This window comes from Limanda limanda, chromosome 4 (assembly GCF_963576545.1).
Source record: "Limanda limanda chromosome 4, fLimLim1.1, whole genome shotgun sequence".
NCBI classification, from domain to species: Eukaryota; Metazoa; Chordata; class Actinopteri; order Pleuronectiformes; family Pleuronectidae; genus Limanda; species Limanda limanda.
In genome coordinates this window covers 16,302,192-16,320,961 of record NC_083639.1, presented here as the reverse complement: position 1 = coordinate 16,320,961, position 18,770 = coordinate 16,302,192, and the positions used below count along the sequence as shown (strand labels likewise).

At 40.6% G+C, this 18,770-nt stretch overlaps 1 protein-coding gene across 1 annotated transcript in view; it reads left to right on the top strand.

Moving 5' to 3' along the window:
- The window catches only part of suclg2 (succinate-CoA ligase GDP-forming subunit beta), an 88,678-nt gene that overhangs the window by 15,888 nt on the left and 54,020 nt on the right, over window positions 1–18,770 (top strand). The window contains exon 2 of the mRNA XM_061069429.1: window positions 6,341–6,482. Coding sequence (XP_060925412.1) covers window positions 6,341–6,482 — 142 coding nt within the window. The remainder of the gene's footprint in view (window positions 1–6,340; window positions 6,483–18,770) is intronic.

Sequence of the window (18,770 nt, the reverse complement as noted above, 5' to 3'; positions counted from 1 at the left end):
GCACTTGACTTCCCCAGTAAGCAGTAGCTGTTATTTTGGGAAGTCTGCATAGCTCCTTTCTACCCTTATCTCCACGCCTTCTTTATTTAGTTGACAGAAGAGCCATTTCATTCTGATAATGTATTTTCATTGGATTATGAGGTCTTGAAAGGTTAACAGCAGATATGCATGGTTTTGCTTATCTTAAATGGTGTGTCTTTGGCAGGATTGAGATTTGAGTATTCTTGTCCTTTTAGACCAATCAGGCTTCAGGTCACATGATTGTCATCTACCAGTGATTTTATAATATTTTCTATTTTAAGTGTTTCTGTAATGCATATTTGTCAAATGACTGTATTACAACGTTCTTCCTTTAAGAGACACTCATTGTTTTCCATTGTCTCATTCTTGGGAAATGGTAAAGTTGGTAAAAATGGTTCAACTTCTATTTGAAACTGATTTCATGTGATCAAATGTACCAGATTTACCTTTAACTCCATTTTTAGAGCATGTTGATATTTACAATACATCCGACATTCCAGCAATTATTAATTATAATAATTCTCTTAAAATAAAGCCACGGGGCAGTGGCAATTTCACATGCAAAAGCTTGAACAAATACAGTTTAGATTGCAATGCTGATATAACCACCATTTTCTCCCTATCAAGTAATGTTACATGGTGAATCCACTTGTATAGCCTCTTTTTACCTTTGTGGTTTACAAAGGCTCTTACAATTTTTGCCTCTCATTCACCAAGGCCAGTTTTTTTTACCACCAAACTTGCATTGAGTGGAAAACCTGCCACCCAAGCAACATCTACCTCAAGGTCCATCATCTGATTGCAGTTCAAACTTGTCCTTATTTTGATGTATTTTGGGATCTTTGGATTCAAACTTTTATCTGAACGGTTAGCTCTGTTAGTTAATGTGTCTCAGTGTGATCTGCTGGTACCTCCTGTTGAAAAGATGTGTAGCCTGGTCCTGTCACAGGCTCTCATCTGGCATTTTCTTTTGTCAGATGTAGACCAAAAGGAGAACTGACAGATGGAGACATGCACCATGGCAGCATGCACATCCTCCCAAGGCGAACAGTTTGAATGGCAAGGGAAGTGGATGTTTATAGAGTGGAGGCCCTGCAGGTACCTGACAGCAGTCAAATGAGTCCACAAAACAGAGAAAACCTGCTCTGCAGCTTGGCTTGTTAAGGTTGTATGGATAGGTTCTGCTAAAATGGACATGTGGGAATAAAGGACCGGCAGAAAAAGAGTGACACAAGCAAAGTTTTACTCAAAGATATTAACATGATCCATGTTGTCCAAATTCATTTGACTTTTCAGAAATAATCTCCAGTTTTTCCTGAATTTGTTTTCCAGATAGATTTTTTGTTATTAGCGTTGCTTCTCAAATCCTAATGCAGTTCTACAGTTAAGATATTGCCCTGGCTTTGAACCAAGTCTGCTGCGAGTGAGTCACATCATCATCATCAATATCGGCTGTTATAGAATGTCATGGAGGATAGATAGCACCACGCGTACACATACAGACCACTATAAGTGAAACGCATGAATGGTAGGGTACCACAGATGACACTGTAGAGGTGACCCACAGATGCCCCTCATTACTGCATTCAGTTATGCGAGACAAGAGGCCAATGTGAATCAGTATGTAAGGTTCCCCTAGAAAACAGGCAATTTTGGATCTGTAGAAGTCTCCTGACAGGCTCTCACAGGAGTTGGAGTGGAAAGGCTTGCTAATACAGTGAGTAGTGGCACAGAGAAGGTTTGTCTTGGCATGAATTCTGGATCTGTGGTTTTGTTTTCTGTTGAGGCACGTTGACAGTTGTGTTTAGATTTAGATTAGAACTTGGCTTTCCTCCACATAGCGACCATGTCTACCTAATTAATTACTAATAACGAATTAGGGTTAGTTGGGGTCGCATTTTAATCCCCCCTTTATATAATGGTTGAATAAATTCACTACCATGCAAACCCTCCACCTTTGTGTTCCTATTATTTCCCCCTCGTGAATGATGGAGTGACTGACGTCCTAAAAAAGTATAGAGTGGGCTTGTCGTGCCCCATGCACCACTGAATCAAATTGCAGCTTAAAGTTGCACACACAGTTTTTTTTACTGTTTTCTTAAACTTTATTAGCAGTCTTCATAAAATGTTTGATTTGCTTGCTCAGCTCTAATGTCTTTAGACATTTTGAATCCATCCTTCATTAGTCCGTCATCCAAAGCGTGTTTATATATATGTTGGCACACATGCTGACATGTATATGCACTTTATATGCACACATTCAAACACTTTAAGGCTTTTCTTGTGTTTTCTCAATTATGTTTCGGTCACGTGGTCAAGAATTTTATCGTAATAAAAATTATTAAAAAAAATTCAAGTAACACTGTTTTGCCCTAGAGTGAAGTTAAAGAAATCTGAAACTTAATTGTGGGTATATACTTTTGTCTTTTTGGGCAGTCAAATATAAACCGGCAGCTATACTTCATGTAAACACTAAAAACTCTTGTCAGGGTTGATCAGCTGTGAGTAAGAGAGTCTTTAGACCAGTCCTCTGTAGCTCTCCTCTTAATGAAGCTGTTAGAAGTCAAGTTACCCAACATTAAACCTGTTTACTCCTAAACATTCAGAACGTGCTCCGAATGCTGAATGCTGTAGGTTTATAGATGTGTTCCTTTCAATTCTCTTAACCTAAAAGTCTTTGTTCAATAATTGTACTTCAGTGTTCACCCTTCCAAACGAGACAGGACATTTTCTTAGGTGTAAAATTCCCAGCTCTGAGTAAACACAATGAAGAGTTTTCATAGTTATTTAGCTACTCTGGATACCTCGTTTAAGTAAATATATCTCGTATTACAATGAGATTTGTGGCCATAATGAAAATGGTGCTTTCAGCTGTAACTTTTCAGCAAACCCAGCCTCTTAGCCGGCTGTTCGAGTGAAATAAATCCACTCACGGCTGCCATAATTCTCATCAGTCAGTTTACAAGGACCCAGATTCAATTTCAAGGTGTAGTGAGCTGCTTGATCCTTTTGCCATATTATGGTTGTGTGTTTGTCCCTGCTGTCAAGTGCAGAAGCAACCTGGAGCAGCTGCTACTTCTTTTAAAAACTGGTGCTGATTGTTAGGAGCAGAGTATCGACTGTGCAAACTTAAGCTGAGTTAGTGAGATGGAGCGTTTGATTTTTCTGTATTGATGTGGTTATGAAATTGTTTTACTAACAATATTCGTGTAGTATATATAATGGTGAAAAACGCAAACTAAAACATCTTAAAAGTATCGCAAGATGTCGTTATTCTCAAAACTACAATATGCACCTATTGTCTTGTGAAGCCTTAACAGTGGATAACAGCTTTAATTTGACTTAGTCAGCACAATGCATTGCAGTCCTGAATGTTATTATGTTAGTTTAATCCTCAGTGGGTGAGGAAATACACACCGAGGCATCATTTACATGCTGAGCCATAATTTACCCCGCAATCCTTGTTTTCACTTTACTTTAATGGCCTTTCTCTTCTTAATGACTCCCCGAAGATCTTTTCTGTGAAATCATCTGCATGCATGCACACACGTCCATGCACGTAGTGTGTGCCGGTGCGGAGGGATTCTAGCTCTACCACAGACAGTGTTCCTCTGTCACATTAAAAAGCCAATTTCTTTTTAATAGCAACAACAGCTGGAGCTGATGGGCCCTGTGTCTGCTGATGGAGCAGACAGCTCCTGAGTTTGTCCTGCAGCCAGGGTTCGAATTACAGGGGAGCTCGGCTAGGTTTATGTAGTAAACTGAACTATTCACTGATCTGGTGTGTGCTATTTGAATGGACTTGATTTGAATGTTTACGTGCAGTATTTTTCTGGCGGGTTATATTTAAGTCAGAATGTCAAAACAGAAACCATGTTTTCTCTGACAATTTGGATTCACTAAACATTAAAGATAACAACAGCGAATGACAGTGCACTTTTACAGCTAGTCCGGCCTACCACCACCACCAACCTATAGCAGTGAACCTCGGTGTGAACCTGTCAATGCCTTTAAATTGAACAAGGAAGCAATAGAGTGATTGGAAAAGCAGGAATACCTGCTTCCAAAAATCTAAAGTTCGGGTTTGTACAGTATACGCTTGAAGGTAAAAACCCTACTGCTCGCCAAAAGGGCAACCGGAATTACCCTGTACTTGAAGAACTGATGAATGGAGATGTTGGTGGTGGGTCACAGAATAACATACAGATTTATTTTGACAAACATTGAGGTATTGTGGCCCACATAAGAGCAGTGAAGATTTGGGAGATGAGGGGAAGATATGTGCTCCCAAACAAGGTACTTGATGGAAATGCCCATTTAATGCAGGAAATGTCTGTGTTTCAGATCTGCCTATATGGTGCAAAGGAAAAATATCCTACAGAAATCTCACTGCTGTAATATCCCTACAAAGACTTAATGGTGCTTTCACAGGTTTAGTCCATGCCCTTTTAAATAAAAAACACGCTTGTACACCTACTGAGACTAAATTGGAGTATGGGATGATTTTACCTGCAATTCAGTCAAGCCAGAAACTACAATGGCTGTTTTTTTCCCATCTGTCTTTATTTTCTTTAAAAATCAAGCCTGCACTGTAAATACTGCTGCACAAGGAAATAAGTTGCAACTGAAAATAATATATACACTTTGACTGCAGAACTAGGTTTGTCTCAGTTTTTTTGCCATAACCACTTGGGCCAACCTCACAGGTGCAAATGTGGGAAATTTGCACAAATCAAACCATAATTTTATGCTGAATTAATTAGGTGAAATGAGAGCTACTTTTTTCTTTTAAAAGTTAAAGCACTGGCGTCCTACATTAGTATTACTATTATCAAGAGCACAGTTCAAAGGCTGGCCTACCTGATAATTAACATATGGTGTAAAGGGGAAGGTGGACGATCCTTTTTTTTGGTATTGTTAAGCTTTCATTAGGCACAGATGCCGAATCAATTTACACGAAGTTTGAGGAACAGCTTGAGACAATCGGGACTGGACGATGGGTTTATGGGAAAAAAATGGCCCTCCTGTTCCAAGAAGCAGCTGCAGATTTACACACATAAATCCTGAAAATAGGCCAAATCTTTACCATGCATAGTGTAGCTAGTACTTTAAACACTGTGAAAGTGGTATGGAAAGATTATCCGGCATTGGCATGCCAGTTCAGAATGATGGGAGACATCTCGCTGTGACACAGAGAGGCAGAAATTCCGGGGCCTGCACAAACTCTTCACAAGCACAGGATTTTGGGCTGATATGGCTTGTATGACGGATGTTCTGAATTGTAAATTCTCTCGCTAAAGCTGGAATGCAGAGAAACATATGCGGTAGATGCATATGTTTCAACATTCACCACACCATTGACATCTTGACAGCAATGACAACCAGCGGCAGAAAATCAATGCAAAAGCAAATGCGCATATGGGCTGGCCTGTTCAAAGAATATCCCGTCTCCAGTTCAGTCTATAATCTACACTGTATTCGGAAAGCTATTGTTTCAGCACCATGGACAGCTGCAGTGCTATTTGTTGTGTGCCGCCTGAGCAGAGGCCACTTAGTTCAATGTTTGTTTTTCGTGTTTGTAAAAATAACTTTCAGCCCTACTTTCTTTTTCTATTGTTTTGTTGCTATACCCAGACAGAAGTGTAACGTCAGGAAAGTCACAGGCAACGACAGAGACGAACGGAGGGAGCGAGAGAGAGAGAATGAGCTGCAAGCCACAGACAGCTGTTTTATTTCGTTGTAGTGAAAAACAAGTTGGCTGAATAATGTTAAGGATTTTTTGTTCAAATGATGTGTTGTTCCTGAAGGGGTGTACATTGTGTATTGTGCTTTTGTGATTTCGTTTTCATTTCATTTTCTTGATTGTTATGTTGCTGTCAGTTAACCTGTTGACTGTATTAACTGCCTTTAGTCATAGTAGTGGTAAGTTCTGGACTGGTGCACACTGAAAAATAGAGCTCCCCCTAGAACCCTGCCTGCAGCTCAGTTTGGGCTGCTTGTCTCTATCCAGGATAATTAGAGGGACTAAGCTTGTAGTGTAGGGGAGGCAAGCAGGAGGGAAGAAGAGAAAGGATGAGTTCTGCCCACTCCCAGGCAGGTGTAGGACATGTTTCTGTGTTTTTGTGTTTCTGTGTATAATGTAAAACAGCTCAGAAGATAGCGCACAGGCTTGGGAAGATGTTGAGCTGAGAAGGAACATTTGTTGTCATTAGGCATGATGGATTCCTCAATATGGGTGCTTCATTGCTCTGTCTTCACTCTTTCTTCAAAGTCAAGCTTATTAATTCTGCTCTGCCACCCTCCCTCCCCTCCTCTCCAGAGTACCTGGTTGAATCCCAGGAGATGGCTGAATCTGCAAGAGTACCAGAGCAAGAAGTTGATGCAAGAGAGTGGCGTTGCTGTCCAGCGCTTCTATGTGGCCGACACAGCTTCTGAGGCCCTGGAGGCTGCCAAGAGACTCAGTGAGTAGGATTAACACACACACGCTCACACATACACGCTCACACACACACGCTCACACACACATGCTCACACACGCGCTCAAACACACACACACACACAGCTATGCAGTTCATCTTTCTCTGGAGAGAAATAAGCCGTCTTCCTTGATAGGACTGCATGTACTTATGTACTAATACTAAAATATACCTTTCTTTGACATGTCGCAGAATATTTACCTTCAGAAAACACATGTTTTCTCTTTTAATCCTTTTAGTTCATCTAACACAACCAGCCGAAATTGTAAAACAGAAATGTTTGATCTTGCAGCATCAGCAGCCAAGGCCTATGTGAAAACATTTAAACATTTTAAAAGAGTAAAATTTAAATCAGCAAATAATCATATCAAAGAATGCCCAAGACTCAACAGAGCGTTCTGATTCTGATTTTGGGTCCTTCACAGTTTTCGACACTTGGTGCAGTGTAGGGCTGCAACTAACGACTATTCTGATAGTCGATTAGTCACCGATTATTGAAACGATTAATCGACTAATCGGATTAAGAATGACACAAATTCTCAATAGCTATTATTTAGCAAGCAGCTTTTAAATTTAGCTTGAGGTCGTCAAGGCATGTGATGACTGAAAATAAAGACAATAAAGATAGATACTTCATTACAGAAAATGTCTTTTAATAAACTTTGCTGCATATAAGGGTACTGTTGACACAAAAGCAAAGAAAAATCAAGTTTTTGTCCATTTAAAACCAAGGACAGGCAAAGTGCTAATAAAAAAAATCTATTTAAATTTAAGTTTCCCTTTTTACTGTGAACCAAGAACAGGCCAAGTGCTGGTACTAAAAATAAATTAAAAATCAAGTATCCATTTTTCGTGTTAACAAAAAAGGACAGGGAAAATAACATTAATAAAAACATCAACAAACGAAACTACAGTCTTCAGACTAAATCATTTTGATTAAATCAAGACGTTTGTCAGGCAATAGGATAACATTTAAACCATATTTTTGTAATGGATGCTAGAATCCTGCGCGCAGGTATATACGTTTATATATAACATCTGACAGAGGCGAGTACACATCGTCTCCGTTACGATGTCACACGTGCCTCCTCCTCAAATGCGCGTGTCCTGCTGCCCTGGAGAGCAGGTCCGCTGTACAGATATTGCAGGTAGTTTTTCTCGGGCCATGTTACGGGTGAAGTTCTCGCGAACTTTTTACTTCCTGGTGCGCGCGGCAGCGGACGCCGACATTGGTCCATGTTTCGTCGCTATTGCACATGCGCGACTTTCAGAGATAGGAAGGGAGCGAGATGGATCACTCCTCAGGTACTTCCATCAGCACCTCCGGTAAAACGACGTTTAGTTCCGCTGCGCGGCACGAGAAACACGCGCTATGACGTCACCGAATCGTTTCAACGAATCATCGACGAGTAAATTCGTCAGCGACTATTTTGGTCATCGATTTTTGTCGACGACGTCGACTAATCGTTGCACCCCTAGTGCAGTGTCAATACCGTGCCCTATTTCTTACCATAATAGGTAAGCCCTGAGGTTGAGATTAACTATGTGACAAATAAACTGATGTGTCTGCGTTTGAGCGGTAGTGTCTGTTTCGGGCCCAGTCACATCCCTTTTACTTCAAACTATTTTAAAATGACATGATCTGACATTACAATTACTACAAACGGTCTCCTGATTTTTTGGCGCTCTGCTTCTCCATATGCAACACACGGGGCTTGTCGAAATACATCGGAAATGATCAGTCTGTACCTTTTTAAACATTTGGCCACAAGGTTTCCTCACTGCACAAGTTTTCTCGTGTCTCAGATCTAAACATTAGTGCATTCTGTATTATTGTAGTGCTGGTAATGAGTTGAATTTTGGGATTTGTAAACCGTGATTTGGATGTAATTGCTGTGTAATTGTACTGATGCACACTGCGAAACCTTGACAGTCCTATTTTATGCAGCATTGATCTTCGGCCCGGCCACAGGGCGTGCAAATAGCTGTGGTTAATCAGGGCTGAAGTTTTATCAAGTTTAATCGCATCTTCATGTGTTTGCTTATGTGTGGGAGTCTGTGTTTTTTTAGCTTAGTGCCTGCTCCGTTTTTCATCATGTCGCTCATCCGTGCTAATTTGTTTCACAACCTCTCGTGTTCAGTTTCTCACGCTTTGCATGTTTTTTTTGTTTTAATTCATTTATTTTTAATCCTCAGTTACAATTCAGTTTTTGCCCCCAGACACTCGCTCAAAGCCATGTCAGGAAGTGACTGGAACTCCAATATTATTCTTGTTGCACAAATCTTCACAAAAGCATTTTGCGTGCATGACAAAATATGATTTCACACGCATTTTTATGCACCCACGCATAGCTGTCGTCCATTACCTGCCGTCCCTGTTCTTCTCTTTCCGCACACACCAAACTCCCTAACACATGCAGTGTATATTTCCACCCTCAGCTTTATATTTTATTCAGTGTCCTCTCCAACTATAGCAGCAATTTTCAGATAATGTATCCAGGTTTGTTGTCAGCCAGTGAGATGCCACTCTTACTGCCGCCTTTGGGTTCCAGTGCCTGGGGCGCTGCTTTCAGTGGCCCTGGTTAAGATGCAGAGAAAGATAAACTGAATAGAACAAAGAGGATAAAGATTTTGAGGACAGTATCTATATTGCTTGGAACGGGAAGAAATGGAGAAACGGAAAACTCAGGAGGAGTAAGAAGGGATTAGACAGTTTAATAAAACCAAGGCTAGAATCAAGGGTTGATTTACCTAAAACTTGTCAGTTTCTTCCCATGTCAGTATAGGCATCTGGCCCTACAATATTTTTGGACATTTCCATGTTGAAATGCAAAATAAATGCAGAGGGAAAGCAGCCTGATGTCTAAAGGGGATTTATCCAGATTGTCCTAGAATTAGGCTTGTTTGCATGACTGCTGTTTTGAAATATTTGTATTATTCCCTTCAACCAATATCACTCTTTAGTTTGCACTTTATTGCTTTACACAGGAATGGACGTGGCACGTGTAAAAAGCCAGGCATCTGGTTTTGATTAGTGATAGTGCATCCGGGGTAACTAGACTGTGGCTGTGACACTTATATCATGAGAGTTAGTAAATTCCCAGCTCAATTGGAAACACGTGCCAAAGTGCCCTTAGTAAATCAACCCCTCTGTGCTGGGAACAGCATACTTCACAGCTGCTTTATTCGCTCATCTCCATTCATGCACTTATCTTTGGTTAGTGTCCTTGTATGTGTGTGTATTTCTCACACTTTTTGTTTCCTTTGTTTATGGCTCACTATTAAAGCGTGCAAGAGAGCATCTCCCAACACGTTAATTCACGCCCCTGTGCATGTGTATGGCTCACAAGTTGGGTCACACATGAATGTTAGACAGAGAGAGGAAAGGATGGAGATCAGTAACCTCTTAAAATCTGTTGAGCGGAAATGCAAACTAAGACTGCCAAGTTCTAACTCCCTGAGGTTGATGGTAAAGCAGGGTAGGGTGTGAAGCCAGTTCTGGATGGGGCTCTGTTTTCATGGTTTCCACAGTTGAGGACATGGACTTTGACTGTGTTGGTATGGGATGGTTGCAGTATCTGAGCTGACCGGGAGCGACTCAGATGGATTTCTGCATGGTGCTGATATCCTGCTGTGAGCCTCTGGTCCTCTGCATACACAACAGAGAGAACCAGTCGAGCATTAAAGCACAGACACAGATGAATGACATGTAAGCTTTGCACATATAAGCTTGCACGCACACACACACACATGCACACCAACCAGTATCCTCCTCTACTTCCAACTCCCTGAACCATGAAGTGGTTTAGTTGACAGTTCAATTGCAGCTTTTCTGTATAGAAACTCTTCTCACTCCTCTTATGTAGTGTAGAGTCCACTCTCTTGAAGTGGACGCAGATTGATTGGTTCTATTACCACTGAAGACAAAATAGCTTAAAAATGTTCTCCTTCACTATCAAAAAAAATAAAAAAAATATCGGACATAGACCACTGATTCCCATTAACCTGAATGACAACTCTGACGAAAGAGTTTACATAGTGGCAGATGGTTGACTCGCAACCATTTAATGGCTCATGGAAAGTAGTTGTTTTTTTTTGTGGCACCACACTGGGTGATCTGCACAGGGAGTTATCAGAAAGTCCAAAGTTTTTGTAATGTGAGCTCCACTGGGACACTGAGAGAGTGGCGCATTAACTCCTGCTGTCTGTCCAAAACCAATGACCCAGATCCACACGTCCACACCCAAGCTCTGCTCATTTTGTTGTTGTGCACAAGCCGCTTTATGTTTGAAAAAAACAAACAAGAAACTTTTGCACCTTGAAGTTACATCAATTGACTTTGATATTGAATTGTTGTGATTCAAAATGTTGAAGATTTTTGTTTGTTTTTTGTTAACTTATCACATTTGCATGTTGACATGCTCCCAGAAATGTGCTATGCTATTCAACATCTATTTTTTATATAGATGTGTTAAGCAACTAGAACAAAGGGTTAGGTATATTTTAGCAGACCACCTTATATTTGAGAGGTCCAGATTGAAATAATTGTCCAGACAAACGTCTGTGTGTAGTAAAAAAATAACTATCAAATCATTAATGTAATACTTTTTAACAATAGTTATTTTCAGTTTCATGTTGAGCTAAAGGAATAATACGAATAACTCTCATAAAAAAATACTTTCCCCCCCCTTTTGAAATTTGTAGTTGTTACTTGGTGTGTTTTTGGTTGTTTTCTTGCTGCATGATTTTATGTTCTATAGACTTGAAATCATTCATGAGCTACATCATTAATGGAGAATGGTGAGCCAAGAATTCATGCAAGTCATGATACCACCTCCACCATTTTGGATCTTTAGCAGAATCTGTCTTTCTCCACACTTTGGTCTTTCATCGCTTTAGTAGCAGCTCAAAGTCATCCCATCTGTGGATTATGATAACTCCACTCCTTATTTCACCTGAGGGTTGGTGCTGATGTCACTGACTGATGTTTTGTTTTTTTTCCCAGAGCTTTCGCAATGTTCCTGAAATCATCTGCTGTTAGTTGTTCTTGGCCGTCCTGTTTTATGCCTGTTGAGCGATACTTTCTTTTTAAGCACATTCAAAATTCTTGTATTGGCTATGCAATGCGTTTGGCAAAGGTTCTGATCAATTTATTCCTTATTTTCTTAGCTTCAAAATGGCCAGTTTTCTCCCATTGACAGTTCTCTGGTCTTCATGTTGGTTTACCCTTTTAAAACAAAAAAGCTGTCTTCACATGTGGAACCCAAGGCTAAAACCAAGAGTAGACATTCAGAGATATTTAATGTTAAACACCCGGAACCAAAAAGCACCTTTGAAACAAGAAACAGTCATATGTGCTAATGAGCGATGTGTTTATGTGTGTATATATATATATATTTACATGTGTGTGTGATAGAGAAATTGCTGCACATATATTCACTGTATAAATGTGTTTGTGAATGGATGGATGGCAACACAATAACGTAAAGCACTTTCACTGAGTGGTCATCAAGAATAGAAAATATATACAGTATAGTGTATATACATGCATACAGATACATACATGTCCAACGCATGACACATTTGTGTTTTTATGCAGGTCTTTCTACAAAGGCCTTTTTCCAATCTAGCAGTCATGAGAAGTCATAGCAAAACATCATTAATGAATACAGATTTGATGTTTTCCTTGGAACCAGATAGTTTCGGCCATGCACATGCAACACAAATAGTCACATAGATATACACATATTCCTGTGCCCAGCTTCAACCAAAAAGAATGTGATTATGCAGTCCACATTTTGTGTCGCCACCTGTTTGACCGATGCATCTGTTGAACAAATCTTGATGGATTTTCGGCCTGAATTCTAAATCAAAACCACATTTTCCCTCTCCTTCCTTGCTGCGAGAGCCCATCATGTCTGCCATGTCTCCTGCCTCCCCAAGCAATCATTCATTGACATAGCGGCGATAGAAGAAAACATCGCTTCAGATTCTGATCTTCACTGCATTGAGTCTGTGTGATGAATGGGGCTTTCATACACCAGCAAATATATATATACAATTCATATCAGATGAGTTAGGAATATGTTGTCTCTCTTTATTGTTGCCATCATCCTAAAATTGTGTTGCAATTTGTATATTCATATTTTTTGTTCTCTCTGCCACGTTCTCAGTTTTAGAAGTTAAATCATTTCTCCGAGTCCTTATTCACCTCACTCTACCTCTGCCTTACCTTTTCTCTTCTTTGTGCTTAGCACAGCCTCGCTGCCAGAATGACAATTAACAGAGGTAGGAATCATCTTAATTTATTTCACTTGGCTATGAATATTCAGTGTCAACAGAGCAGTTTTTATGCATGGCTGTCAAATCTCATGTGTGCTTATTAGAGGCATAGTTAGTTTGATATGTTTGCTCACTGAATAATAGCAAGCTACCTTGACATTAGCCAAGTCTTTGAAGAGGCAGGTGTGTGTTTGTGTGTGTGTGAGTACAGATGTGCAGGTTTGTTTGTAATGTGAGAGTTTGTTAGGAGATGGGGAAAGAAAGAGATATATGGGATCCACTCTGCTAGCTTCTGTTCATCTGCCATATATTTATGTCTCAGGTCGAATTGCTTGAAAACACACAAATCTAGGTAGCTGAAGTAAATATAAGTTTAATGCTTTTGAAAAAAATAAAACATTTTTTTGTTCTGGCTATATAATGCCTATCTTTTGTCCAGAAAGGAGAGAGGCTATTTTTTTGGTACAGTGGATTTTGAAGAGCCCTTAAGTCAAGAGAATGAGGTTCATGCTGTGCTTCAGATGATGTGTAAATACAAGTAGCTCAAGGCCAAAGGCGCTTTGTTGTGTGTATCTTAAAGTGATTGTTTTCAATCTGCTCATTTAGTTCTCGGCGCCCTGTGGCAGCTCAGACCCCCTCTATCCCTCTGGCCTGTGATTTACAAATAAAGACAGATTTCACTGTAAACCTGGAGCTAGGATCTTATCTGTCCATACAATGCTGACTTAAAGTGTATTGTGCGATGTTTGCTCAAGTGTTAATGCCTTTATCTAAGGGACACCTGAGCATTTAGGGTTAGTTTGAGGTACAATGCATGAATCAAATCTTGAGTAAATGCTCCTCTGGATAATTTAAAGATTAAAATGACTTATGTCTGCGACACAGCCGGCTTCTTACAATATCTGAGGATGAGTGAAAATTGTATCTCTCTCGATAAAGTCTGGTATGGTATAGGTTTTCCATTGTTCACTGAAGTACAGAGGAGACTCCCTGCACAGCAGCCTCTGCTTGATGGACTCCCAGACTTATCCACTGTTTCCCCTTCAACAGTGTGGAGAGACATGGGTTACACCAGACATAGAGCCAAGGGCATGTTGAAAGAACCCAGTGGCATAGAGGGCTTGGAGGAGGGAAGTGCACAGGCTGTAAAACCCTGTGCTTTGGTGTGGAGAGGAAAGTGTATACTATTTTACCGAAATACCTTCTGCACTTGAGGTAGATGAGTAAGGTTCATGGCAGTACTGTACTTAGCTGTTCTCTTTTGACCGTGCCACAGACCAGAAAACAGTGTTTTAATGTGCAGGGCATTAAAAGACAATTCTATACATCAACGCCTTTCTGAACTTATGCATTTAATTTTACAAAGGTTGCTATAAGTATGTTTGCAATAATATCTTGTTGAATGTAGGTGTGGATTTGTTGGGGAAATGGTGATTTTGACTTTTGGTTTCACCGTTTGCATTTAATAAAACATTCAGAGAAGTCAATCTCTAAAAAACAAGTTGTCAGTGGTGGTGATACAATTGAGTGGTTTATTAATAAGGGTGAGGGAAAAAAATGCTGAAGTCACATAAGATATGGCGTAGCACCCGTTATCACACTTGGTGTGCCTCCACATGTTATCTTGCTGGGGTATCAACAGCTCTGCATTCTGTGGCAGGGTGCAGAGAAGCATTTACACCTCCGACTGGGCCTGGCGCTGGTGTGTGAGATCATCTACATACCACCATATGCTTCCCCACCAACCCGATACACTGTCTAGTCAGTACCATCTGTCACGAAAGGCTTCCCCCCACTATGGATATCATCACCAGCCATTCAGAGGACTTGGTTGTCCCTGTGTGTCATTTGCATCTCACCTGGATCATCCCGGTCTGGATTCCCTGAAATGCTTTTCAGTCAATGTTTAAACATTGTCTGATAGTACAATGAGTATCTCTTGGTATGGAGATGGATGTTGAGAGAAACATAAAGCAAATGATCAACAAAGTTTATTTGATTGTCAATGATATGATTGATTTGTACTGCACATTTGTTTTAATAGATTTTGAAGCCCAGTCATGGCCGCTGAATACTGGCTACTGTGGCACATGAGCATCGCTCATGCTTCAATTGGTCTTCTATGTCATTGTGTCCCAACACTTGCTCAGTGATCGAGCTATTATCTTGATAATACTGGCCCTAAATTGGACGTTTTATTAAGGCTATTTCATGCTTCATGGAGCAGTGAATATATAAGCGGAAATGAAGTGATATTTATTTTTTCTATTACTTTTCCTCTGTGTGCCTTTTCTCCAATTTTTACCTGCCTGGATTTTAATTTAGCTAAGATCGTTTGTCATTGAATTTTATTATGTTCAGCTTTCTCTTAGTGATACCAATTCTATCTCACCGAAGAAAACATATGGACAAATTAGCCATTAAATTGCGTTCACACTGAAAAAAAAAAAAGGCCATGTGTTCCACCTTAAGGACACATGGGACCCCTCTTCCTTTATACTATGAACAGACAAATATATTACTGTCAAACATGGTTAAAGCATGAAACATGGTCAGACCTCTCCATACTGCACATCCCCTCCCTTCTCATTCGCACTGTCCCCACTGGAGCCGCCTCATGCACTTCAACACTTCAAGCGCCTTTTAAGACCACTTTCATCTTTCCCTTTCAGAAAATCAGGCGGAGTCTCTGGTGAAAAGCGCTGACAGTAGCAGTTAGTGCTGAGAGGAGTTGGCTCGACCACGGCCCTTTCCCTTTTGTATGCTTGTGAAGTGGTGAGGGGTGAGAAGACCCTCTTTGAGCTCTGTGTGTTTCTGTTCGAATGTACACCAGCTGGAGCCCATGTCATGTCCTCCTCTCGTTGGTCTACTGGATAGAGGCCGCTGAAGCAGCTGCTCATCTATCGGGGCAACCAATATTAAAATGGGCTCTTGAACTTCAAAAGAATATGCGCTCTCAGTCTTGTGGGGTATTGCAGTTTTATCGCTGCCATCTTCCATTTCCATTAGTGAACAGTTTCCATTGTCCCTTCCAATGTTTCCAATGTAAAGGCTGTGGCTGCCCTGTCAGGTTATCAATATTGACAAGAAAGAAGGGTCTCTTTCATCATGTCTATTTCAAATGAGTGAGCTGGTGTTGTTGTGGTCGGGGAAGTTAACAAAAAACTTGATGCTTAAAGAAACTTAAAAATGTGTTATCTAGTTGTTCTAGCAAGGCAATTGATAATGAACTAGCTAATGTCAGAGTAAGGTTGCATGTAATGATCCTGGTCACAGTCACATATATTCCTCTCTTTAAGCTTGTACACATCAACTAACCTTATCTGAATTTTTCTTCTTTGGCTTTGACTTAAACTGACATGACTTTTATTTACCTTTCTGACATTTGGCCATTTTGTGTTTGACCACCTGGGACTCATTTAACACTCAAATCTTGGTGAAAATGTGCATTTTGCAACAGAACAAAATTATGCATTTCTACGATAACAAAGGCTGAATTGACGTCGCTGTGGAATAATTGACTATTATTGTTGAAGCGTATACTGTATATACTTATGAGACTGATGTGGTCTGTGCACACTAATGGAAGAATTTCACATGATAAATTTACAACCATTAACCATCCTGCTGCTTTTACGTGGCCAGAGTTTGAAACGAGTATTATGTTCATAAATTCTACGTAAATGGGTTGAGGCTCATTTCCATAGCTATTAACTGGTAATGTCAAGTCAAAACAACATTGCTCTTTCTTTCGCATTTTACCCACACATTGTGACCTTTCCCTCCTCCTGTGCCTCACTCCCTCTCTTTTGAGCCCAACCATCTCATATCTCTGTCCTTCGGTTGTCACTGTCTCCTGCTTATCCTCTGCACTACAGCAGCACCTCAGCGTCCTAGTTTGCCACTTAGATCAAATTGTAAAAGAAATAAACGAGGGTTGCGAGCTGCGAGTATCTCTGCCTCACCGCAACCACTCCCTGCAGGGCTCCGGCTGATGGACAGAACACCTCTCGTATGTTAGGAGGGCTGGCCTGTCACACAGAAAGACACCTGTTTGTCTGCGGGTTTTTTTTTTCTGTCTTCATTACCTGCCAAGAGAACCCACACACCCAATGAGGGGAAAAGACAGGGACTGTCTGGTTAGAAAGAAAAAAAGGTTACTAGCTTGGGCACAGTGGCCCACTTGCAGAAACGTCCCCAGATTAATTAAAAAACCCATTCTAGAAAGGAAACACAATTATGAGAATCTGCAAAAACATAGTCAAGCACACGGACATTACAGGAGCTAAGATTCACTATTCTCTGGCCTCTCCGAAGACCTGTTGTCATCCCATACATTAGCTGCCTCCGAGGTCTTTCATTTGGTAAGAAAAAGCCATGCAACTGAAAATTGTCTTAACAGCTGTAAATAGGCTTTGCAGGGTAAAGCAGCCTGTCTCTCAAAGGCCTGATTTCTGTAAGCAGCTTAGTGTTTCCACCTCCTCATTACGCACCCTAACCTATTCATGTTGTGGGTGAGACTTGGAATTATTTCTCACACATCCTTCTGTCATTAAGATGATACTAATGTGCCAGAAGAAGGGAACATGTCGCATATTATTTGTTGTCAGGGTACTTTGCATATATGCAGCCCACATAGATGCGTTAGCATGGCCTGAAGTTAAGAGTTGAGTTAAGATGGAAAGAGTGGTGGAGGGAAAATGTGTAAACACTCTTGTCTTCTTTGGTAGGGAGCTCGAGCCGTCAGGTATGCTTCATTACTCATCAGTGGAAATGACTGTGACGAGTCCTCTTTCCCATCAGTGCAGCAGCAGATGTCAGTAGCTCTATAGTTGTATCTGCTATTGTTGGTGCTGAACTGATTCAAACTATTTAGTGAGAAGCTCATGTTCTCACTTATTTGAAAAAAAATGTACGTCGAGTCTGTTACCAGGGTTTTATTTTTCCCAGTTAACTCTCTCATGATGTGACTTCTAACAAGCAAGTTCTTTTTACACAGAGGCTTCCAAGATGAATGAATCTCCCTAAAGATACCGCTGTGGGCCTTTAGCACCCATTGTTCCACGACATCATCATCATTACCGTCACCTCTGTGTTTCTACGGCAATGAAAAACTCTCTGCCAGCAGTTTGAACTGCACCCCTCTGTCACTGAGGGGTGCAGGGCCATCTCAGGATATCATTAGAAGTGCTCTCTATGTCTGAAAGGCAGGTGGACTTGTCCTCTAATGAGGAGTCAGGTATCACACAGAGGGGCCGCTGTCCGTCTGGGACACTGATATTCTCCTTGCTTTACGGACATTGAGATGGCATCATTAGAGTCAGAGATGGCCACAGAGACAGATGGGTTTGCCAGACAAGATAGTGAACTGGTAACGACATGGTTGGTTGTGGGGAACAAAGAGTTGTACTGTTATTACCTCTGACTTTTTTATATCTAAATTTGATTTGTTTAAGTCCCAACATTTGGTCCTACAGACATGCCACTAGCAAGAGTGTGTGTTGACTTTTCAACCTCAACTGAACTGGCAAATATATTCAGCTTTAAGAATTCCAAAGCCATTATATGTCAGGGTAGATGAAAACCTGCAGATTGTATTGCCCTGTCTTTCCTTCCGGTTCATCCGCCATCAATGCATGAATGAAGAGACATTTTTTGTCTGACCTTTTCACAGCCAGGCAAAATTGGAAATGGTAAAAGTTTACGAATAATATCAGCTTGACCACTGAACAAAGTCATCACACAAGGAGTCATGGACTGCTCCATTTGCTAGCCCTGCTGGCTCCAAAGTGTAATTAAAAAACATAATTAGCATCCTAGGCAATTACACTCAATTTTTGACAGAAGTGTTTTTAATACACATGCAAGGGGAACAGCATGAACATATTCACCTCCATGCTTATGCAATTATTAAAGCAAATTGCAAAGCTCTGTTTTGAGTTATTAATTCCCTTCATTGCCGATGGTACTTCCAGCTACAGTACGTTATGA